The 25262-nt window shown below is 35.1% G+C and overlaps 1 protein-coding gene across 4 annotated transcripts in view; it reads right to left on the bottom strand.

The window, feature by feature from the left end:
- TMEM117 (transmembrane protein 117) overlaps positions 1-25262 on the bottom strand; it is a 536937-nt gene that overhangs the window by 435988 nt on the left and 75687 nt on the right. For all 4 annotated transcript variants that reach the window (XM_032248373.1, XM_032248370.1, XM_032248371.1 and 1 more), the window contains one exon: positions 2683-2815. In XM_032248373.1, the coding sequence (XP_032104264.1) occupies positions 2683-2815 (133 nt within the window). The remainder of the gene's footprint in view (positions 1-2682; positions 2816-25262) is intronic.

Below are 25262 nucleotides of genomic sequence, written 5' to 3'. Positions count from 1 at the left end.
AGGCAGGGTCTTGCTGTTTCACCCTAGCTAGAGTGCAGTGGCACAATCATAACCCACAGTAGCCTGGAACTCCCAAGTTTAAGCAATCCTCCTGCCTCAGCTTTCCAAGTAGCTATGACTACACAGTGTGCCATCACCCCCAGCTGAGTTTTTTATTTTTTGTAAGAGATAAAGTCTCATTCTGTTGCCCAGACTGGTCTCAAACTTCTGATCTCAAGTGATCCTCCTGTCTCAGCCTTCCAAAGTACTGGGATTATAGGCATAAGTCATTATGCTCAGCCTTGATTTATTTATTTTTTCTGCAGAACTAACCCATTTGTCCCTTGCTTTGTATTTTTCTAAAATGTGGTACCTTTCATATATGTCTCAGTAAAAGATGTTTTTTCTATGAAGATGAGGCATAATGAAGAAGAGTTCAACAGTTACGTAAAAATCTGTTAAGACTGTATTTAGTCTGAGAATAAAAAAGACCACTTTCAATTTTAGTTAAGATACACATATATTCTAGGCTAACTATTCTCTTATTTCCTAAGCATATCTCCTGCTTGTTTCAATTGTAAAATTCAGCTTGAATAATAAAATACAGAGAAAGGCTAATGGGCATACGGTGAATGAATAACACGGTCAACCACCAATCAGATCTGTGTTCTCTTTTAAACAATAAAGTGGCAGAACCTCTCTAGTCCTCAGTTTCTTGATCTCCAAAATTGAGATAATACAAGTTCTTATTCCATGGAGTCACTGCGAGATTTAATTGAGATAATTCATGACTGGTGTAAATGCTCAACAACTATTAGCTCTCATTTTATTTTCAGCTATTGAGTACTTTACAGAGTGCAAGGAATTATTTATTGTATTTAATTTATTGCTTTTAAATCTACTCCCTTCCTCAGAATAAGCATTTCTGGTTAGCACAGACTTTATTAGCTCTAGATAAAAAAATAAACAAACAAACAAGCAGAACAAGCAGAATTAGATCAAAAGTCAGCTTCTGAGCAAAACATATATTTTATATATTATATAATGCATTATTTCCAGCAATTGCTTTTAAAACGTAGTTTTCATATAGGTTCTTTCTTCTTCTGCTCCCAATGCTTTGAGTACAAAAAAACTCACAGAGAAACCTTTGGCTGTCTTAGGTACCTCCAATCATTACCCATTCTAGTATTACAGGCACTGCTCCAAGGCTGATGCACATTTTGACTAGCCACAGGTTACAGCCTTCAAAACAGACCCGGTATTAAGACTAAGTCAAAGAAATAATTACAGACAAAGTATTGTAATAACTTTCTAAAGCCTGAACATTTTATCCAAAATCACATTCTTGAATTTATCACTTGTTAGTATGGACTAAAATATAAAACATGTGAAATGTATTTTTCCCTTTGCTATTCATCTCCTTTAACGGTGAGGGAAAAAAACAGTTAAATTCTAAACGAGCTTCCCTCTCAGTACTGAACAATGCTGGCCAAAATCTGTATGTAACATCAAAACAATGCAATTGTTTTCCATGGAACCGGATGACAATCCTGCCTAGCCTACATTTAGAAGAAAAGGGTATTACCTAGCTTTCTGATCTACTGGGGAAAACAGATCAAAATCTTTCTCAGTTACTATTTCAACACACAACAAATATGTAAAATGGTTTATTATTGTCACTAATCTAATTTTAATACTAAGCCAATCTCCTTATATTCTGGCCTTAAAACTTACTGAGAGCAGGCCGAGCATGGTGGTTCACGCCTGTAATCCAGCACTTTGGAAGGCCGAGGTAGGCGGATCACCTGAGGTCAGGAGTTCAAGACCAGCCTGGCCAACATAGTAAAATCCCGTCTCTACTATAAAATACAAAAATTAGCCAGGCATGGTAGCAAGCGCCTGTAATCTCAGCTACTCTGGAGGCTGAGGCAGGAGAATCACTGAAATCTGGAAGGCGGACGCTGCAGTGAGCCGAGATCGTGCCACTGCACTCCAGCCCGGCTGACAACAGGGAGACTCCATCTCCAAAAAAAAAAAAAAAAACCAAAAACTTACTGAGAGCAAACGAAGAGGAAACTATATTGAAAGACCAATCCTCATGTCTCATTATATAATGAAAGACATGGAGAAAGGAAAAAATATACAACCTACTTGTTAGCACATCTTCATGCCTTAGTGATTTGATAAGTATATATAACAAGCTAGGAGTTAATACACTTTTAAAACAACCTATTTATAACAAAGGTCTCTCTGTTGGGACTGTCAAGAGAGTTAAAGAAAATGCCTCCAGTACCAAACACTTTTATTTAGCCAGGCATTGCAGAGCAATGAAATTGTAAACCTGGAAGCCTTCATCTTAGCCTCACTCTACGAATCATTTGAATATATGCAAATCAATAAGATTTCCTTATTCTTACACCCTCTTGTCAGTATAATGAAATTAGTACCTGTCCTCCCAGCACTATGTAAAAGTCCTAAAAAAAAAAAAAAAAAGGAACAGAATCTAAGTATCGTAATGCGCTATATGTTTCCTGGAAAAAAAAATTTAATGTCTTAGGCAAGAAAAAATACACAAAATACTACTTCTTCTTAGAATCGAATATTTGTAAAGCAGACTTCGACTACCACAAGCTAAAAATTATGAAATTCCTATGAGTCTCAAACATAACACTCACCACAGTAGAAAGGGGAAATATAACCTACCCCATGTTCCCATCCATTAGAAGAATCGTGTTGTATATGTGAGAAAATATGAAGAGAAAGAGAATTGTGCTGAAGAACATTGTCATCCATGATCCATGATCCTCTCGAAACATTTTTAATCGGAGCAACTGACCTGAAATACAAATATTATTAAAAATTAATGTACATTGCAACTCAAAATTCATAGCTCTTTGCTTTATTTTAGTGAATCTCTATTGTCTCACTATATTCTGAAGTCTTTGTCATAGGACTGCCTTATGAATGAAGCCACCATATAATGTTCTTTCTGCTCTTTTGTAAATAAATTCCCCCACTTACCTGCTATTTTTTATTTTACAAATATGTTTTTTGTTCATACTAAAACTACTTAAGGCAAATGGTAAAGAAGTTGCATGAATCCCGTATCATTTCCTTTTGCTTCTATAGATACATTCCCAATACTGGCCAGATGATAAAACCAAGGCCAACCTTACTTACAAGATCTAATTGTTTAAGGTACATGAAAACTTGAAAGAAACAATTAAGTCTCTGTTATAAAACACACAGCTTAGCCTCACTCTTAACTGAAATAATCCACACCCCCCATACAAGTACAAACACAAGTGCAAACAAGAGGTGACAGTGTATGTGTTAATGAAGCTTGGTGTGACTGCTGGACAAACATAATTTTCACCCTGATGACTAAAATTCCATTTATGAAGACAAATGCTAAAATTAGAGATAAAGTTAAGAGGCATATATTTTAAGAAAGAAAACTATATTAAGATGAACAGTAAAGTAAAAATTACTAATATCAGAATTTAGCCAGAGAAATGTTTTGATTTATGGTAAAGAGATGTGATGGCACCAGCACCCTGAAAGGTGAGAAAGGTGAAAATTCTTGGGAGTAAGAAAGAAGTGAGCATAGGTCACCCTGCTTCTCCCAAGATAAATTTTGTCTACTATACTTACCTTCCTTCCTAAGAATAATAAGGGAGATGATGTGCATATAGGAACTATAATTAAAATAGAGTAGACCTGAATCTTACAATAAAATTTCTTACTACAGAAAATATTCCCTTTTTTAATGACATGTCAGTTATGAAATATATGTATGTATTTCTATATGGAAATTATCTCCCTGAGGACAAACAGTATCTCACAATATCTCACTGAGCATAAGAAGAAATAATCTTTTAAGATTTAACTACTGAACTTTTCCTTATATCTCACCTTTATTAAAATAGCACTTTAGATTTCATTTGCCAACCAGGCCAACAGAAATATTATCCTAGCCAAAACTTCAGATGGAGGGTTAAAAAAAATGGGAAGGAGATTTGGTTACATCACACCATGGATTCTTGGCCTATACAAGAGAAGCAAAGGTTAAAACTCAAAGTCAGGGAGAATGTGACTGTGTAACTAAAAGAAGAATGTGGAAAACCTTCTACTATAACAAATGATACTAGCCCCACAAATCATAAGATCACAGAACTTGCCTATTAATTGAATCAATAATTATGAAAAGCCAGAGATTTTCAAGTCTCCACACAACATATCGACAAGAATATTATAAAAAGATATTATTGAGAGTAAAACCACATGCTATAAATATCCTACACTATAAAGAATATTTATTCATTCATTGAACAAATATTTAACGTGTGCCTCTTACATGCCAGAAACAGTTCTAGGTGCTAGAGATTCAACTGTAAGCAATGCAGGGGAGTACTTGAAGTCAATTTTCATTTGAGTATTTAATGGAATTGTGACCTTACTTTGGACTCATGGACTCTCTTTGTTCAGGGCTCCCTTTGCTGTAAGTCCTTTCAGCTTTAGAACACGACATATTTATTTAATTCAGCAGTTGATAATGAAGAACTTCAAAGACCAGCAATTAGAGTTTTTTCAAGATATAAATGTGAATTTCTTTCTTAACATAAGCATATGTCAAAATTTTCACTAACAGATGTACTTTAAAAGTCAAATAATAATGCTGGTGATTTAACAGGGCTTTGCAAATAAAATATTGTAGACTAATTATACACAGGTGGAAACAGCACAAAGTTAGCAAAAAGAGAGATGTGGCAGTACTATTTATTCTGTCATTGCCAAGCTCCTCATCTGCCACGAATTTCAGCCATTAGTGTCATTAGAACAAAATGGCAGGTTAACATGACTTGAAATTCATTTGAATAAAAGTGCTGCAAAATATTAAGCTCAGAACTAGTATGACCCAAGCTTTGAGTTAAAATGTATTATAAAAATTTCCCATAAGTACTTAAAGATTAACTTAATGAGTAACCCTCAAATGTTAGAAACATATGCACATGGACTGCCCTCAGCTAACTGTTCTCACAAAGGACTTCAGTGTTGAGTTGAATCATATCTCAAAAATTTCCCATAAGCTACTTATAGGTTAACTCAATGAATAACCCTCAAATGTTAGAAACATATACACATAGGCTGCCCTCAGCTTACTGTTCTCATGAAGGACTTCTCCCATGCAATGTAATCAGACCAAGAACCTTGGAACTACCTGAGGATGTCAGATAGAAATACATTGTCTCTGCCCTTTAGGGTGACTATATATATGGTTTGTCTGGGACAATGGTGGTCTATAATTTTTGTCCTGGCATAAGTATTAATAGTAATCCCTTCCTTTCTTAAGGGTGCTGGTTTGGAAAATAAATTATGTGCCATTTTCCTATAGGTCCCAGAATTCAGAAATGTATGACTTTCTTTTAGAGGAGTTTCAGAAGACAACTGAGTGACAACAATCTTTACAGGCCAATAGAAGTGAAAAACATCACTAAGAGGGATATACTTCTGACATGGTCAAAAATAATTTTTATTTTAATCATAGATACTGTAATATTTGTAAATATGAGTGCACATTTATGTTATTAATAATATCCATCTTGGAGTGTATAGGCTGTCACCTTCAACACAAAGAAATTAGAAAATACACTTTAGAGCAATCAAAAGCATTGATGTGGAACACAAGCCCATATGTGTGATGAAGGAGAGAATGGGAGGGCACAGGGGTTGATGATTATGAATGCTGGCTAAAGTCAGATGAAACGGTGGCCTAGAACTTCAGAGTTTGTTCTGGAAGTACAGGCTTAGGACCACTAAGATGTCATAAAATTCTAACAAAATTAATGAGATAAAAGCATATTTAAAAGTGTATATAAAATGAGCCCACATATGTTATGGAAAATAGAGGTAGACAATTGTGACAGGGAGAATTATGGAGAAACTACTTGGTATCCTGGCTTTTTTGCTGCTGTGTTCTCTTCACCAAAAGAACGGAAAGAAGAATTTCCTTTCTACCTCACTGCCAGACTTTTTTATTGACAGTTCTAGGTCCCTTTTCTTTGGAGTGATTTTCACATGGAGGCCTGTGCAAAGAAATACACTAAAGAGTCTCAGAGGAAAGAGTAGAAGTGTCTGTGTTTCCAGGAAGGAGATGTGGGTAGCCCTACCTCTGGAAGGTTGTTAAAGCAGGGGATCAGATAGACCAAGGGCTTCTGTATTCATAAAGAATACAAGGATTTAGGCCTCCAAGGTGGCAGAACCTCATTTGGGGATGACTACATGGATGTTGGTGAAGGCCAAGGTATCAAGGGTTATAATACGGTTTGACTGTGTGTCCCCACCCAAATATCAACTTGAATTGTAATAATTCTCACAAGTTGTGGGAGGGTCCAAGAGAGAGGTAATTGAATCATGGAGGTGAATCTTTCCTGTGCTGTGCTTGTGGTAATGAATAAGTCTCATGAGAGCTGATGGTTTTACTAATGGGAGTTCCTCTACACAAGCTCTCTCTTGACTGCCACCATGCAAGATGAAACTTTGCTCCTCCTTGGCCTTCTGCCATGAGTGTGAGGCCTCCCAGCCATGTGGAACTGTGAGACCATTAAATCTCTTTCCTTTATAAATTACCCAGTCTCTGGTATGTCTCTATTAGCAGCATGAGAACAGACTAATACACATGGCTTTGGAAGTCTGAATTATCAAACTAAGCTAGCCCCAGGGGAATGGCGTCAGTAGGGCAGCCACCCACCTCTATTAGGTGCATGATGACCTGAGTAGATTCCGGGCATCTTAGACAGAGTCATTGTGCCAAAGTGGTAGAAGACCATTACTGAAGTAGCAGTAGGAGAAGGGGTAGAGAAGTAAAAACAAGCTGAAGGAGTCTTTTCAGGATCTGCAGCCCTGAACTCCTGCAAAACCTTAGTGATAGAAAAGGTTATTTGAATTATTACTATTGTACTCTCTGCTTACCTTGGTAAGCACAAACTCGAGTAAGACTTAATTTAGAGGCAACAGTGTGACATTACACATGAGACCCTGACTAGGAAATATAAAAGGACAAATGAAGGGGTTCATTCCTCGAGAAGACTGCAAATGGAAATTGACACTACTGTCCATTAAGTCTTCTGCTCTAAAACCTCCTATATATAATTTGATCCACCCATATATACAAGAAACAAATAGAATCTGCAGTTACTGAAAGGAGTATATTTAGTTTGTTGGAGTAAAAAGATACAATAGTCAAAAAATCAGCATAGCAGGCATTCCACATACCAGTAAGAATATTACTGTTGCAAATAACAAAAGGGGAAACAAAAAATAACTAAACTAAAACTAGGTTAAATTATAAAGGGTCTTTATTGACTTCCTTCTCACATCTTCTATCTTTTTTTCTCATGTCTGTTCTCTAAACAAAACATAATTAATTTTTACATACAATAGATATTCAAGAAATAATACAGATCTAGTTTAGCTAAAGGAATAGAATGGCTACAAACAAGACCTGATGCAGCACTCAGACAATATTATCAAGGCCTGATTAATCTCTATTTCCCAGCTCCATTTCCTCAGAGTGGGGTCTCATCCTAACTGGCTCCCACTACTTTCTCCCCAGGACACACACACGCACGCTTTCTTGTCCCAGGATGACCATAATAACCTGAGGACTGCTTCTTCATTGTTGTCCGTGGATGAAAAGATAATACTTTTGCTGTGGCATTTCTAGAGAAAGTTATGAGATTCAATCTGTTCGGGCTCATTTGGGTCCTGAACCGATTACCCTCGCCAGAGTTATGAAAAGCAATTTAATTAATCCTTAGGATTAGCTAAGCCTATGCTACCTGCTCCACTCCTACAGCCAGATGAAATTAGTTCCCTAGCATCACCTTGACCCCAAATGAAAGTTAAGTTTGGGGAACATAGTATTGAAGAGGGGAGAGCCACAGACAAAAGGCCTCCAGGTCCTTGAATCACTGCTTAGAACACAGGTGCCTGCCATGTTTTGGCCTTTATGTGAATGAGAAATTCAACTGGTCTACAGACATTATACATTTTGGAGATTTGTATTACTGCAGGTACCATTATCTTACAGGTTCAGAGATGACTGATGGAAAGAGGTCCATAGAAGGCAAGAAAAATGGGGTTTAAATGGCCCACATGAAGTCTTTATTTCCTTTATCTTTCTTTACATCTCTAGTTCTCAGCATAATGCATAATAAAATATTTTTACTGAATGAAATACTGATGGGACGATTCCAGAAAGAAAATTAAGACCTACACTCAAGTCCTCCAAAAGAAAAATTATTCAAGTAAAATATGAAGAAAGCACACCTTGCTGGCAATGATCCTAATGAGACGTAGTGGGAGTGGGATGCAGCTTCTCCTTCACATGGTTTCTTTTTTCTTCTCGTGTCCCACTGATCACAAAACCCACACCACTACCTTGCTGACGCTATACCTGCTAACCTAGAGGCTTTAATCATACAAAGAAAATAGCCATTCTATATTGCTCTTTTGTGTTCTCATAATGTTTAAACAGGCCTTTTACTCAAAGAATTCCAGAAACTGGCCTTAGGAGATCCAAATATCCACCCAAGGTTGTGGGGAGTCTCACCTCGAAAAGGAAGGCTGAACAACTGATTTATAGCCTTGTCGTCCCCAGCCGGACCACTAGGTGGCATATTACCTCAAAATAACCATCACAACGAGATAGGCTGCCCTCATACCCCAGCCATCACATGCTTTACCCAGCCCAGCCTGCACACCCTATCCCTAGTGTCAGTCCCTGTGCATTGCCTAGTAAAAAATCCTACGGGCTCTTTTCAGGGAGCCAGTCAGAGAATCCTTATACCTCTACTGTCTCCCTTGAGCTCGAGCACAAGCCCCAAAATAAAGCCCTGTCTGGCTAATCTGCTTGGCCTTATGTTAATTTCTATTGCACGGGAGCCTAAGAGCCTGTGGTCTATAACGCTAAGGCCCACAGATTTGTATAATTTTTGTCTACTATATGTGTGCTATACCCGTCTATAAACTGTAGCACAGTAGAGACCAGATTGATCTTCTTTACCGCTATGTCCCCATGGCATAGTACCTGGCATACAACATGTCTTAAGTATTTGTCCAATGGATAAAAATATAAAGGGCTATACAAATAAATGAACAAGCTCCTGCTTGCTTATCAGCCTTTTCATCAACACCACTGTTTTCTATGTACCCTGTATTTGTCTTACACATCCCCAGTGAACTCCCAACTCTGATGTACACCTACAATTTGTTTTCTCTAATTTTGGCTACTGTGGAAAAAAGTTGCACAACACAGTTGAGAAGCCACTATGTAATCATGATTCCAAGTTTAGTTGCTAACACAGCACTGCACATTAATGCATCAATGCTTTTCCCTGTCCTTGTTAATTCTCTTTCCTGTTCTCCTCAACATCTATTTCAAGTTTCATCTCAAAGCTCCTATTGAGCCCCTTTCACTCTTAGAATATGGCTTCGGTCCCAACCTCAAGGTGACATCATTCCCATCAAACATGATTTCCCTCAACTTCCTACCTGCTCACATTCATCTACTTATCTACATTCATGACTATCCTAGCTTCCTTCCCTTATTCTCAGAGGATGCAGTACTCCTCCCAAAGAAGACCCTAGTTGTGCCTTTTTAAAACCACACCCTCTCCTCTCTTGGGAGACTTGGTCCAGCCATCTTTTCTCTCCTTTATATATCTGATCTCTCTCTTTCCTCATTATTTTTTCTCCACCTCTGAAGCCTCTTAAATTGATCCTAAAAACAATGTCCTTGAACTTCCATCTATTCTCCTTGTTTTCTCATCCAGACTTCAAGAAAGAGTAATCTTTATCACACCCACTCACCGAGATCTTACTTGCCATGCAAACATTCTACTGAAATTGTCCTGGCAAATGCAATGACCTCTACCACTCCCAAATCCAGACGAAATATATTGGTCTTTAATTTGCAAAACATTCTGGTTGCATCTGACCTAACAGTTGTTCTCCATCTCTTTTGACACTACTTCCTTGACTTCCCTAACACCAAATATGCCATTCTTTTTCTATTTTTCTCAGTTGCCATTTTAAGCATTCCTTCTTCCAATTATCCCATAAATAATGATGTTCTATGGTCTGTCCTCAGTCTTTGTCTTTATCATATCTCTATATGATCTTATCCTCTCTCATGGTTTCATCATCCAGTATCTCCAGCAGAAACTTTTCCTCCTGAGCTTCACACTGGAAGTCGGCTGCCCACGATAGTCCTAGATATCCTATCAGCAAATCAAATGCAGTATACAAAAACAAAGCCAAAATCCCTACCCTCTGCCCCAACATACGATATGCCCCAAATTTGCAATTTGACCCATCCCACCCCTAAGTCCACTCCTACTTCTGAATTTATTATCTTATCATTTTCAAAATAATTCAAGACAGAATTCATTCTTGGTTTGTTCTTTCTTCACACCTTCCATTTCAATCAATGGCCATATCATTTTATGTCCTCACATCCAAACTCTCCTCTCATAATTTAGGTTCTCTCTGTCTCTTGATAAGACCTACTGCAACGCCCTCTTCCATCTCAAATTCACCCTCCACAGGGCCAACAGATCTGACTAAAATCATATGTGGCCAAGTCACCCCTTCACTTAAAAAATCTTTTAGTAATTACCATTCCCCCATAATATAAAATCCAAGCTCCCTAACATGGTATACAAGGCATGACTTCATTTGACCCATACTTCCCCCTCCTCCTTCATCACTCCCTTCCTTTCACTCTGTTTCCATCAACACTATGAAAATGCAGGTTGCATTTTCTATGCTCACAATGAACGCTCTGCTTCTCCATAACTCAACCAACTGCTGTACTTCATATAAAGCATAAAATACTGGTCAGAAATGATCTCTAGGAAGTCATCTTCTTTGTTAATATTTTATATCTGGGATTATAGAAGGAGTTTATGGGATGGACTCTCACAGGAGGTAGTAAGTTCCTTTCAGTGCAGACCAGAGGAATGGCCAGGCATAGTTTAAAGGGTTGGATTACACGACTTTTAAGATCCAGTCCAATTCTGGGATTTATGATTTGTGTTGTCAGTGAGAGATTAGCTCAAAATCTGCTAATTCAAAAGACAGTTAAATATATATATATATATATGTATATATATAGATAGATAGATATATTAGCCTTACCCACTAAAAGAGAAATTATTCCTCCTTATATTTTATCTGTCATTGTATGCCTCTCTAACATATAAAATGAACCTGAAGTAACACACTGATAACATTCTTTAAAGGCCAAATTAATATTTAACATTTCAAATATTAGAATACTTGACTATAAATGTAATCCCTATTTCTTATGACTGGAAGAAGAGAATAAAAGATAAAATGAAATTTGATCACAGCACTTGAAAATTAATTCAAGGTCACTTCCAGTCAGACTAAAATAAGTATATTAAGAATTCATCACAAACTTGTGTAAATTTATAGTTTATGAAAACATGATATGACTATTTTTGTTTAAATTCACCAACTAAAAACTGGTAACAGAAGCCTGAGCAACATAGAAAAACTGTCTCTAAAATAAAAAATTAGCCAGGAATAGTGGAGCACCTGCAGTTCCAGCTACTCCAGAGGTTGAGGTGGGAGATTCAATTGAGCTCAAGGGGGTTGAGGCTGAAGTGAGCCATGATCATGCCACTACATTCTAGCCTGGGTGACAGAGTAAGACCATGAATGGGACATCAACAAAGTTATCCAACAAACTACACCAGAGTATCATTATGGGGGTTAGGATGGTCTAGTTAGACAAACATGGCTTTATATAATAATGTAAGATCATAAAACTTTTGTACTCTGGAAGTACCATTACATTAACATTCAGATAAATCTTATTTCAGTGTACAAAGAGAACTTAAAGGCTTTGAGCAGATGGTCATCATCCCTTATTAGGAATAGGAGCATACTCAAGAAAGGTCTGTTATTTACTGAATTTGACAGAATATCAAACACTGAATATTGAAATATAATCTCATATAATACTAAAAATAAATTACAATGTGAAATTCAAAAGAGGTTCTAGAAAGAGGAAAAAAAAGCATTGTTAGAAAGAGCATAATAGTGTGTTCAGATCAAAAGTTTAACGTCAATTTCAAAAATGTGTGTGTTAAAATAAATATTTAGTAAAATTACTAAATAAACACGTTGACAGAAATTATTCTCAGTAACACAGTAATAAACCTTCCATTTGAGATAATCCAAATATTCTATTTTACTACAACAATTTGGCTCTTTCCATTAAACCATCCTCAAGTGTAACTAACTCAAATCGCTTATTGCTCAACATGAAAAAAAAATGACTCCAAAAGAAAATAAAGGTATTCATTTATTAGAATCTATCAGTTTTCCTTTCAAGGAAAAGTTAGCCATAGAATAAAAAGAATGCTAAATTAATACTAGATATTAGCTTGTAGCCCAAGATAAGATTTATCAGCACACTTAATTTATGCATATTATTTTCTGTAATTTTGATGGAATCAATTTGGCCTATATATTATGAATATATACTAAGTGAAATCATATCAAATAGCATTTTTAAGGTCAAAACCCATCAAATATCAGCAATTTTATATTACTTAACCTAAAAAGACATAACTAGCTACAATAGGTTTACAATAATTACATTAGAAATATTATTTCAACATTTAATAATCAAAATTCTTTTAATCTATTTTTATAATTCTAGTAAAAGTAAACAAAATATTTTCTGAACCATTAGAGGTTGTCACTATTGAAATTCTGTTCTGGGCGCGGTGGCTCACACCTGTAATCCCAGCACTTTGGGAGGCCAAGGCAGGCAGATCATGAAGTCAAGAGATCAAGACCATCCTGGCCAACATGGTGAAACTCCATCTCTATTAAAAATACAAAAATCAGTTGTGCATGGTAGTGCACACCTGTAATCAGCTACTTGGGAGGCTGAGGCAGGACATCACTTGAACCTGGGAGGCAGAGGTTGCAGTGAACCGAGATCGCGCCGCTATAATCCAGCCTGGCAAGAGAGTGAGACTCCGTCTCAAAAAAAAGATCTGTATTTGAAATGGGCAATGAGATAGAAAGTACAGTCCCCAATTCTTAAAAATTAATATTCCTACCATTATTAAATTTGTACACCTTTATCATTATACTGATACCAATACTAAAAAACAAGAATACTTAACAATTTTAAAATAGGTTTTTCTTTAACTTCAGGCATTAATGCAATTAAGAAAGAAACATTAAATTTTCAAGATTAATCCCCTACAGGCCGATTTCCATGGTTTTAAGCAATCTTGATCAATCACAAGGCGTGGATGCCAGCTCCCTGATAAAAAGGCAGGGTGGAGGGGAAAGGAAGATTGGTCCTCCCAGATATAAACAGGCCAAGGCCAAGATTCTGCCATGTCAGCTACATTTACATTATTCCTATTATTTGTATCTATGCGTTCAGATCTCTCTGACTCTCCCTTTTATCCTGAATTTGATTTTCATTCATGGCTTTCCACAATCCTCTAAATCTTTCAGACTAGTGTCTTGTACTTGCAAATGTACCATTGTCTCCATTTATAGATATATAATTAATAATTTATATATTAATATATATTAATATTAATATATTAATAATTTATAAGATACAAGTTTAAATGACAGGTTAAGAGTATCATAGAGAGGTATTGATTATAGTTGCTATGCTTTTTAATCCCCTAGTAATATCCAAGAATAGCATATTTCAACTTCATTGATTAATAAATGAGAAAGCTGAGGTGTAAATAGTTCAAATAAACTACCAATGGTCACACAACAGTTTGAAGGCAGAGTCCAGGACTCTTCTGATGTACTTTAAGGTCAGTTAGGACAAATCTATCAATCATCATTTCTTTTAAGCCAAGAGTAAGGATCTTTGGGACAATTCTCCAGTAACTATCTAAGCCCAAGTTAAAGTAGAGTCAAAAGAACAGGATTCAGGAATCACTCCGGTGATCATCATCAAAAAGGGTGTTTGAAAGGTGTCAAAAATATCCAGTCCTGAAAAAAAAAGTCTTATTTTATAAAATCAAAGCAAAGCAAATCTGACTACCAAATAATTTTTATTAAAAATCTAATAAAAGTTATTTTGCATAAATTCTTATATAAGTAGTCATTTTCTCTATTTTATCTAGACTCCTAAGATTTTAAAAATCTAGAAATAAATAATACAATTTTTAAATACTACAGGCTTTTGTGTTAATGACAGTAGCTCATGTGGAGAATTCTTAATTTGGTTGATAATGTTTTCCTAATAAAAACACTCATTTACTATATATTTGTTGAGTGCCTACCATGTGCCTGCCCAGTGCTGTCTACTGTAAATATGATGGTAAGTGGGGGCAACAAAACAAACATAGATTTTCACACACATCAAAAGGGCTAGAGGCAAGAAGGACAGTCAGCTAAAATTTAAAGAGTACCAGTAAGCAAACAAAATCTAGAGTTACTTTTGGACCAAACACCCATAAGAATGCTGAGAAAATAAAATAAAAGTAAGCCCAAGGACACTGCAAGGTGGAGACGCCAAGTCTGGGTCTCCCAGCACAAATCAGGATCCTCCAAAGAACATAAAATTCACCTAAAACTATAGTATCTCTTGGATTCCAAGTTTGGCAAAAGTAAATACTCTCTAGAGGAAAATGAGCTTTATTTAAATCCTCAGAATTTAGACAGATTATATTATTAAAATATGAGTTCAAAATAAAAATTCACTAAACTCAAAAAGAAATGTTACCGGGGTAAGAGTTTATAGAAATAGCAATAAAACTTTAGACAATACAAGAACTTTAAACATTGAAATTACCAATATTTGAAATATGCCATGCCTCAATTTAATATACTTGGGAATTTCTCTACCCTCTGAAACACGTGGAATATAGTTACAATTTTTGGTATCATTATTATTAACTATGTCAACAGTGTCATTTCTGGGCTCTTCTTTTGACTTATTTTTCTTCTGGATTATGGGTCATATTTTGCTGCATTTTTGTGTGCCTGGTAATTTTTGACTGGATGCCTGATATTGTGAATTTTCTCCTTCTTGGGGGCAGGATATTTTTGTATGCCTGTAAGTACTGTTGAGTTTTGTTCTTGGATGCATTTGAATTACTTGGAAATAGTTTGGTGCTATTGAATATTTCTATTAAACTTTGTTAGGCAGCAGGAGCCTTTAAGGTTAATTTGCCCCAATTCCATTGTTCTGAGTATTCTACCTGGTGGCACATACATGACAAGGTTTTATGTTTTTGCCTTGTAGGGACACAAGCTATTCTTAGACCTGTGTAAGCTCTAAGAATTTTTCCTGTGTTCCTTTTGAGTGATACTTTCCCCAGCTCTGGGTGGTCTCTCACGTCCTGTGCTGATCATTACTCAGCTGAAGACTCCAGAGGCAACGGCAGATCTCTAGGGCTATTCTTCTGCGCTCCCTTTTCCACGCTGGTATTCTGCAGTATGAAACAGCTGTCTTGGCCTCCCCACACACCCAACTCTATCTCCTTCATTCAGGAAGACAATGGCCTCTGCCTGATTTCCTCCTTCCTGAATGAAGCCAGAAAACTCTCCAGGATTGTAAGCTGGAATAACTGCAGAGCTTATTTATCTTAAAAGACAAAAAAGATCTTAAAATCAGACAGTAAAGACATATTATTTGAAAGGAACAATAATTACATTGATAGAAGACTTCCCAACAGCAACAAAATACACTTAGATGAGCCAAATTTATTGCATCTTTTCCTCTTGGGAGATTTGCTGATTTTCAGGGTCATAGTGACCATACGGAAAACTGTGACTTAGAGCTTGAGGCAGTGTCACTGGACCAGAGATAAAAACCGAAATTCATGTCTACAAATGCAATCAGGACATGAGGGACCAAAATACCAGAAAAAAAGGAAACTCAGAAAGTGACCCAAAATTCTAATACAATCTCCCAGAGAGCATTTGCTGACACCTACTAAACTATGTAGGTGAGAGGTAAGATCAAGCAGAGAACTGCTGATAAAAGAAAAAACTAAGCATAAATTTTAGTCTCACGATGCTGAATAAACAAAAATTAAAGTTCAGAGAACATAAAAGTAGAATATTTCTGGTCAGAGTTTAGGCTTTAGGATACATGAAAGGCAATATCATAGGGGTAAGGACAAATCAGAAACAGATCAAGCCAAAGCTGAAACCTAGTATCTATATGCAAGTCAGAAGAAAATAATTTTCTCTAGGGAAGATTGTATCATCATGAACCTCTCCAATTCTTTTTTTTTTTTTTCTTTTTGAGATGGAGTTTCGCTCTTGTTACCCAGGCTGGAGTGCAATGGCGCCATCTCAGCTCACCGCAACCTCCGCCTCCTGGGTTCAGGCAATTCTCCTGCCTCAGCCTCATGAGTAGCTGGGATTACAGGCACGTGCCACCATGCCCAGCTGATTTTTTGTATTTTTAGTAGAGACGGGGTTTCACCATGTTGACCAGGATGGTCTCAATCTCTTGACCTCATGATCCACCCACCTTGGCCTCCCAAAGTGCTGGGATTACAGGCGTGAGCCACGGTGCCCGGCCCTAATTCTTTCTGTATTATCTCTAATATTCAATTTTTAAAATTAGGCACACAAGGAAACAAGACATAAAAAATTACTGAAAACCAGGAGAAAAAAAAATTGATAACATAAGCAGACTAACTGATGATGCAAAGATTGGCATTAAAAAACATAGAAGTTAGATAACTACAATTAGTACATTCAAAGAAATACATAAAAAGATTTCAAATTTTACCAAAGAAATAACCAATGAATAGATTTCATAGCAGTTAAATATGCACATAATATATTATTCCATTTATATAAATTTCTAGAAAATGCAAATAAACAGTGATTGTGTGAAGGTATGGAAGGATAAGAGAAGCCGGTTACAAAAGCTTATACAGAAACAGCTATCCTGACTGTGGTGATGATTTTACAGTTATACATATATATATCAAAACTTACAACACTGTATACTTAAGTATGTGAGGTTTGTTATATGTCAGTTATACCTCAATAATGCTGTTAAAGACTAAAACAACAGTAATAATATCATTTAGAATTTAAAATGTGGAATTTCAGTTTATGACAAAAATAGGTAACAAGGCAGAAGGGGTCAATAAAGGTAAGTGCTATAAGGTTCTTGGAAATTGTTGACAATATTAATTAAAGGTAGACTTTAATGTCAATTATGTATGTTTTTCTCTTTAGGGTAATCACTAAATGAATAGAAGTATGTATAACTAACAAGGTAGTATAGTAGTAATAATAAAATACTAAAAATATTTTATTTATCCAAAGAAAAGCAAAAAGGAAAGAACAAAAGAAAGAGAAAGCAAATAAAAAAACTAACCTGGTAAAATGATATATTTAACCCAAATATTTGATAGTTACATAACTACGAATGGACTAAGTACTCCACTAAAAGACAATTGTCACAGATTTTAAAAATGAAAAAAACAAAAAGCAAAAACTGAGAGAGTATACCTCCTATATACCTTCATTTAAAAGTACTTAAAGGAGAATGAATCTAATTCCAGAGGTGATCTCAGAAGAAATATCTGAGGGAAAAAAAAAATGGCAATAAAAGAAACTAATAAGTATGTATCAAATCTAGACAAATATTGTTTGTATAAAGTAATACAAATATTAACGTCTACTTTGTGGAGTTAAAAAAATAAAACTAGAACACTGAACAGCAATCCCATGGAAGTAAGAAGAGGTTGATTAAAGTTAAAACGTTCTAGAGAACTTTTATTATTTAGCAGATGGTTAACACATTGTAGAACAGCTGTTTTCTAATATACATAGTAAAGTATCAACAGTAGCCACTAAAATAGTAGATATTGAATACATAATTTCTAAACCTAGTAGAGGAGTGAATGAGGGATAGAAAGAGAAAAGGAATAAATAAAATTCAATCTGTGCAGGAAAAAAAGGGGAGGGGGAAGAAAGAAGGAAAAGCTGTGCTAACAGAAAACACACCAAAAAAAGTTTGGCAGAATCAAATGCTAATATAAATGTAATATATTGATGATCTTGCCAGTTAAAATACAATTGTTAGACAGAAGACAGAAAACTGATAGAAAAACAAATCCAAAGATTTGTGTTTGCAAGAGATTTAAGAATACAGAAGTGTTCGAAGTAATAGACTGTAAATTTATATACCATTTAAAACTAACCGAAAGAAAGCTAGAATAGGTATTAATTTCAGGCAACATAGATTTTAAGTTAAAAAACAATGTTAGGAATTAATAGAACCATTATATAATGTCAAATATTAAATTGTCCAGGTAAATACAATGGTTTTAAAATTGATAGATAAGACAAATTATACAAATAAGATAGATTCAAAATACTGCATGTAAAAGAAAATTGAATAAAACTATAAGAAGGAATTTAAAAATCTATAATCAGTGTGAGATGTTAGCATTCCTCTCTCATTTAATGATAAGTCATGCAAACCAAAAAAGTGAAACAAAAAAATTATCAAAGAAATAGCATATTTAAATAATATAATTAAAACTTGATTTAATGGACTTCATATTGAACCCTGCATGCAACAATTAGAGAACACATATTCTCTTCCAACACACATTGAAAACTTTAAAAATTGGCAAAACAAATCTCAGTGAAGCTCAAAGATTAGATATCACACAGACCACAATTCCAAACAAATGTAGTCAATTATAAATTAAAAACAAAATGTTAAATAATCCTTATACCCCACACTTCAGAATTTAAACACACATCTCAAAACAATTCATGAATAAAACAAAAATCCCAATGGAGATTAAGAAACATTATCAAGAGACAATATTTCAAATTTTTGAAATGCAATAGAATAGTCAAAAATGGGAAAATCAGTCTGTTTAGATTATAAAAGAAAGTCTGCATATCTATAAGCTATATATCCAACTTAAGAATAAGAACACAAGGTAATAAACTCATAAAAAGCAAAAGAAAGTTTATATTAAAAGAAAAAAATAATTAAGTCAAAGGCAAAAATAAATACAGAGGATCAATAAAGCCAAAAACATTAAAGTTTTATAAAACCAATAAATCTCTTACCAGACTGACAAAGAAAAAAAAGAAAAGGTACTAAAAATATTAGAAATGAAAAAACTACAAACATAGCAGGGATAAAAAAATGGATAAATATCTTGATAAAGATGTTATTTGCCAAAATGATTAAAGAGGTACAAAACTTGAATTATTCTATCAATAAAAAAATATTTTATTCAGTAGTTCAAGCACCTTTCAATAAAGAGAATACCATGTCTATATGATTTGAGAGAGGAGTTCTTTCAGACATTCAAGTAACAATTAATTCCAATATTTCACAAACTCTTCTTCCCTAGATTTATAATTTACTTAAAAAATCAAATTTAAAGGGGTAGGTTTTTATAAGAATGACTAATGTAAATTTAAATCTGCAATTCATAGGACACTATTTACTTTTTCTCAGACTATATTTCCTAGCTTATGAAAATGTTTATCAGAAGACTTTAAGCTTTATAACTCCTGGAGTTTTACAAAGAGGAGCAGCAAGTTGATTGGAAGAGGGGAGAAGAGTGTTGAATCTACAGTTACATAGAACTTCACTTTACATCAGATAGAAAACAAATCAGTTATCCATTAATGGAAAAGGAATACCATCCAATATTTTAGGACTAAAGCAGCCTGGTGCTTCTACTGATTTCAGGTAAGAATTTCACTGCCAATTTTGAATTGCATTATTCCATTAAAGTACAAAAGTTCCTTGACATATATATGCAACAAATAACTTCAAGATATATAAAGCCAAAACTTAGATATACTGAATTTTTCTAAACATATATTTAATTAGCATACAGATTAACCTCAAACATTATTTATGCATCTACTAAGGGCACTGGGGATAAATATGTTTAATATGTTCTGTGTTATGCATACATAGCAAGTGGCTAGTTTGAGCTTAAAGCTAGGATTCAGACTGGTTTGCTAAACTGAAAGGAAAGAATTCCAATAATTTCAATAGTTTACTTTCTGGTTAAATCTCAAATGAAACAGGCAACACAACATTGCATCTGAAGTACATGATGGTACACATGAGGGTCAAGCTCAGCCCACAGATCCTGGTCTGAGCCCCACCAGACATAGAAGCATACTATCTTGTACTAGGGGATAAATATATATAATTCAGAGGTGGAAAGGGAACATTTTTTCCACTTCTGGATGGAAATCAGTACAGGTTTTGAAATAGGAAGGATTTCATGTAATTCATCTTCATTTTAGTAGCCTGGGGGCTTTTAAATGTGGAAACCCTGGGAAACCATAGCATTGACACGGATGACTGACGAGGTGAAGTCCTAAAGCCTGCAGCTATGGTGGAGCACTACCCTCCACCAGCCCCCGGGGGAGTCAACATCAATAGAGAGCACAGAACAGAATATGACAGATGCCTTTGTAAGCCCATCTGATCCACTCTGAGACAAGAAATAAGTGTTTGAGATTTTAAATAAGATTAGAAATTGGAGATTGCAAAGAGTCAGGGAAATCGAGTTGCACATATGATAAATGTGACCCTTTAACCCAATGTAATACTTTTAACCAAAAAGAAAAATTTTAGGGGGGAAAGTATGGTAGCCAGCCTACAAGATGGCCCTCAATGAGTCTCACTTCTAGCTAGTTACACCCACACATTGAATTATTACTTTCCTGTGTGACCAACAGAATACAGATGAAATGGCATGAGGAACTTCTAAGGCTACGTTGTGAAAGTTACTGTGGTTTCCACCTCATTCTCTCTTGAGTTGCTCTTTCTGGAGGAAATCAGCTATTACAACATGAGGACAATCAAGTTCCCCTATGAAAAATTCCACTTAAGGAACTGAGGGATCCAGCCAACAGCTAGCACCAACCTGCCATGGAAGATGAGAGAATATCTTCCATCCATCTTGTAAGAGAACCCTCCAGTCAAGCCTTCAGATGGCTGTAGCTCTGTCTGATATAGTCACAGCAACCTCATGACAAATCCCAAGCCAGAACCAGCCAACCTGCTCCCAAACTCCTCACTCAGAGAAAATATAAGATCACAAATATTTATTCTTGTTTTAAGCCACTGAGTTTTGGATATATTTGTTACACAACAATAAATAACTTTATACTCCATAATTATTATGAAAATGAATAGACGCCACTTGAGAACTTGAAGCATGGAAATAACATGATGAAAATGTGATATGATAATATAATTTTATGAGGAGAGATGTGAGACCACAAACTAGAAATAAAAGTACAATATTCATAGGGTAAATTCTTATTTTACATTATTAAAATGTTTGACATTTTATTAAGACAGAACAAAAGAACTTTTGTTAAAATAGCCTTCACAGCACGAAATACCAGAAATAATTAAATAATTTCAAAGGGCAACTTTTATGTAGTAAATGCCAGCAATGGCACTTTTTATTTCTACTGTAGTTCACATAATGTATCATCCTTTCTTACCATATTGTATAACATTTTAGTCAGACTGTTGATGTCTATATTACAAATAATAGACACAGGAGTTGTTTTATATATGATCATTGTTTATAAGTCTATATAAACAATGAATAATAAAGCACTATAATTCAGATGCTTAGGATTCTTCCATCTTTAAGAATTCAGACAATATTCCTTCCAAGTTTTAATCTACTGAGATTTCTAACTTGTCTCAGATATAGAAAGAATAGACAAGGCACCACACCACATTCTGGAGAGCCAAGAAATTATATTTACAGAAAAGAGATTAGTATATAAAACTCATTAAGATTCATAGTGCCATTATTTGTTTGAAATCCCACTCCTACTGAATTCACTATTTGGTTCCTATTTAACAGGCATTTATATAGTGCTGTGTTCTAGGGTCTGTGTTTTATTAAAGAGTAATTTATTTAGCCACTATTGTAACATTTGATGGTCATAACTTAATATTTAATATTCATATAGTATCGTGCTTCCTTCCTGAACTTCACAAATAAATCTTTCTATTAATTAAACAATGTTGACTATTACTGACATTTATTTTTCTGCATATAGGGACATGAAAAATCTGTGGTTAGAATACTGGTATATTTCTCAATAGTTTCAATTTCCAGAGTCATCTGTACTCATTGGTGTTACATGACTATGTAAAATGAAATTGATGATTTTTATTGTACACTAACTTAAAATTATGACAGAAAATTATCTTACACATTTTTACTTAACCAAATATGCAAACCTGCAACTTCAGAGAGATTGGTAGGAAAATCTTTCCAAGTATATTATCATTTTAATTAGCCTCTTGCACAGTCTTAGAAATAGTTGTCTATTAGTGCCTGGCAGAAGTATAACATGATGAGTTTGTGATGAAAAATACTGACATTGTAACACACTATATTCTACTGTAATTCATCATTAACACGTGAGATAAAACAGTGATACTTGTTATAGGAGTATTGTCACATTTGTGAAACTGAAAAATGTGTGACCAGATGCCACCCTGGTCTGTGCATCTAACACATGAAGAATCACTTTTAGGTAGCTATTAAATACAAAGCATTACTTGAAATCTTGACTGTTCCTTTTAATAAATATGTTGGGATAAATGCATTAAAATGGACCCCCTCATTTGTTCTACCAACCAGATTATCACAAGAGAATTGGCACTATTATGTGGAATGTCTATTCCCTTGTCCTCAGTGTTTCACTCCAGATAAAGAATGGCCTACTCTCCACTTCCAGGGGAAAAGCAACATACCTGATAGACCATTTTGAAAGAATAGATTTGGCATATATAAGTAAACATCTTTTCTCTAGAGACCAAATCTCTCCTAGAGAGCACTCCAAATTGTGCTCTGCTCCTCCAGGAGAGGTGTGTCCAACAGAATTGCCTGGGACCAGGGAAATCTATTTAATTTTGGAGTTTAGTATTGGGAAGTCCCCTGCCTGCAAATTCTCCAGTATAAAGTCTTTCAGGAATAAAGGTGGTATTTGGTCACCATAGGCTTCATTTCTGTCTTATTTCTTTATTTAAAACATAGGCTGAGAAAAGGGGTGCTTCTTCTTGGGCCTCCTAAGGGACTTAAAAACATCAGTGGTGAGAAGAACCAAATAGTCTACAAAACAATAAAAGACAACCACGCAGATACTAACCAGCATTTTCATAAGCTCCAACTTTCATTCTCTTGCAAACTATGTTGTCTGAAGTTACAATGAAGAGATTCAAAAAACTTAGTCAAGTATAAAGTTAGCAAACTAACATGGTTTAACCAAATCTCAAAGCAAAGGTGATTTTAGCCATCAAGAAACCTGAGAGGCCAAATGGAACGCAATAATGATGCCACATCATGCTAACATAAGATCCAAATTCACCAAATGTGTCACTTTCTTGTAATGCTTTTGCCTTACAAAAGCACAGATATGTAAATTATTCAGTATAATTAAACCAAAAGTACAAATAAGGGCTACATTTACCTATATGTTAGTTTTACATAATACTCCCTTTTCTTTCACTAAGTCACCGGGATGGGTTATTTCCTAATGTATCCTTAAATTCATTTTTTTAAAAACCTAGAAATAATTACAATTCAATTACTGCTCCAATTAGTAATGTTATTATCTCTTTCTATTTAGAGGACCCATTGCATAAGTATTGCCTTCTAATTCAAAAAAAAAAAAAAAGAGAGAGAGAGAGAGAGATACAGAGACAGAAAGAGAGAAACTACACAAGCAGTAAGAGAAACCACAGTTTGTAAGATATATCTGACTCACTGGTTAAATCTAAGGAGTCCTTAATGTGTTTTTGCTGGTTCTGCTGACAAGGTATCCCAAGGAAGGCAATTTACATGGAGGTTTAATTTGGAGAAAGAAAGCTTTAGGACTTCTATGGTAGACTTCAGGAAGAAAGTCCATTTTAGTGTTTGAGAGTGGACGTTTGAGAGATCTGGTAATAAAAGAAAGCCACCAAACAGAGGTAGAAATGTAGAAGTCACCAATACGGAAAGTCAGTGAATGTCAGCTGCGCAAACAGGAGAATGCATTTATTCAATGAGTATTCACTGAGTGACTCTCTATGCAAACCGTAACCTTAACTGCTATGAGAATAGAGAAAATTGGAAGAAAGAGGAGGTGAAAACAATAAAACTTTTACTGAGCTCTTCCAATTTGCAAAGTTCTTTTACATATTTCATTCAAATCTCAAAATAAGCAACTAGATGTAATTGTGCTCATTTTGTAGATGAGAGAGTAGAGGTTCAGAGAGATTACTTGATTTCTCTAAGGTCACACAGCTAGTAAGTGGACTATGTAGGATTTAAATCTAGATCTATCACATTCTAAATCTTACCCTCTCTCTACTAGATACTAATAAAAAAATTTTTTAAATTAAAAAAAAAAAACGTGTTTTAAACTCAGGAAACTGGGGAAATGGTAAAGGCAATAAGAAAAGGAGAAGTTGCAGAGATTAACCATTAACATGGGTTGTGCCTCAGGAAGAAGGAATAATAGATTGAGTCTGGATTTCCATTAAAATAACAGAATGAAGAGGTTCTAGAGAGAGATGAAAATATCATGAGTGATGTTGGACCTAGAGATATAAATATGAACTGCATCAATTTAGAGCTAATCAGTAACTTCTTAAGAATAGTCACCAAAAGACAGAACATGCAAATCAAAACCACAATGAGAGATCACCTCACATCTGTCAGAATGGCAATTAACAACAACAACAAAAAAGTGTTGGAAAGGATGTGGAGAAACTGGAATCCTTGCACACTAATGATGAGAATGCAAAATGGAGCCACCATTGTGTCAGTGTGGAGGTTTTTCAAAAAATTAAAAACAGATACCATATGATCTGGCTATTCAATTTCTGGATGTTGATCCAGAAGAAATGAAATCAGGATCTCAAAGCAATATCTGCATGCCCATGTTCATTTCAGTTTCAACAGCCAAGCTATATAAACCTAAATGTCCACAGACAAATGGATAGAGAAAATGTGGAATATACATATATATTCATTGATATATTATTCAGCCTTAATAAAAAAGGAAGTCAAGGGTAGAGATGCCAGATGTAGGTGATGGGGAGGAAGGCAGCAAATCACACTGCCACGTGTGTACCTATGCAACAATCTTGCATGTTCTTCACATGTACCCCAAAACCTAAAATGCAATAAAATAAATTAAAA

The sequence above is a fragment of the Sapajus apella genome, unplaced genomic scaffold (genome assembly GCF_009761245.1).
Source record: "Sapajus apella isolate SASKATOON/1434 unplaced genomic scaffold, GSC_monkey_1.0 scaffold66, whole genome shotgun sequence".
In the NCBI taxonomy this organism is placed as follows: Eukaryota; Metazoa; Chordata; class Mammalia; order Primates; family Cebidae; genus Sapajus; species Sapajus apella.
The sequence above is the reverse complement of the archived record's forward strand: the minus strand, read 5'-3'. Positions and strand labels throughout refer to the sequence as shown.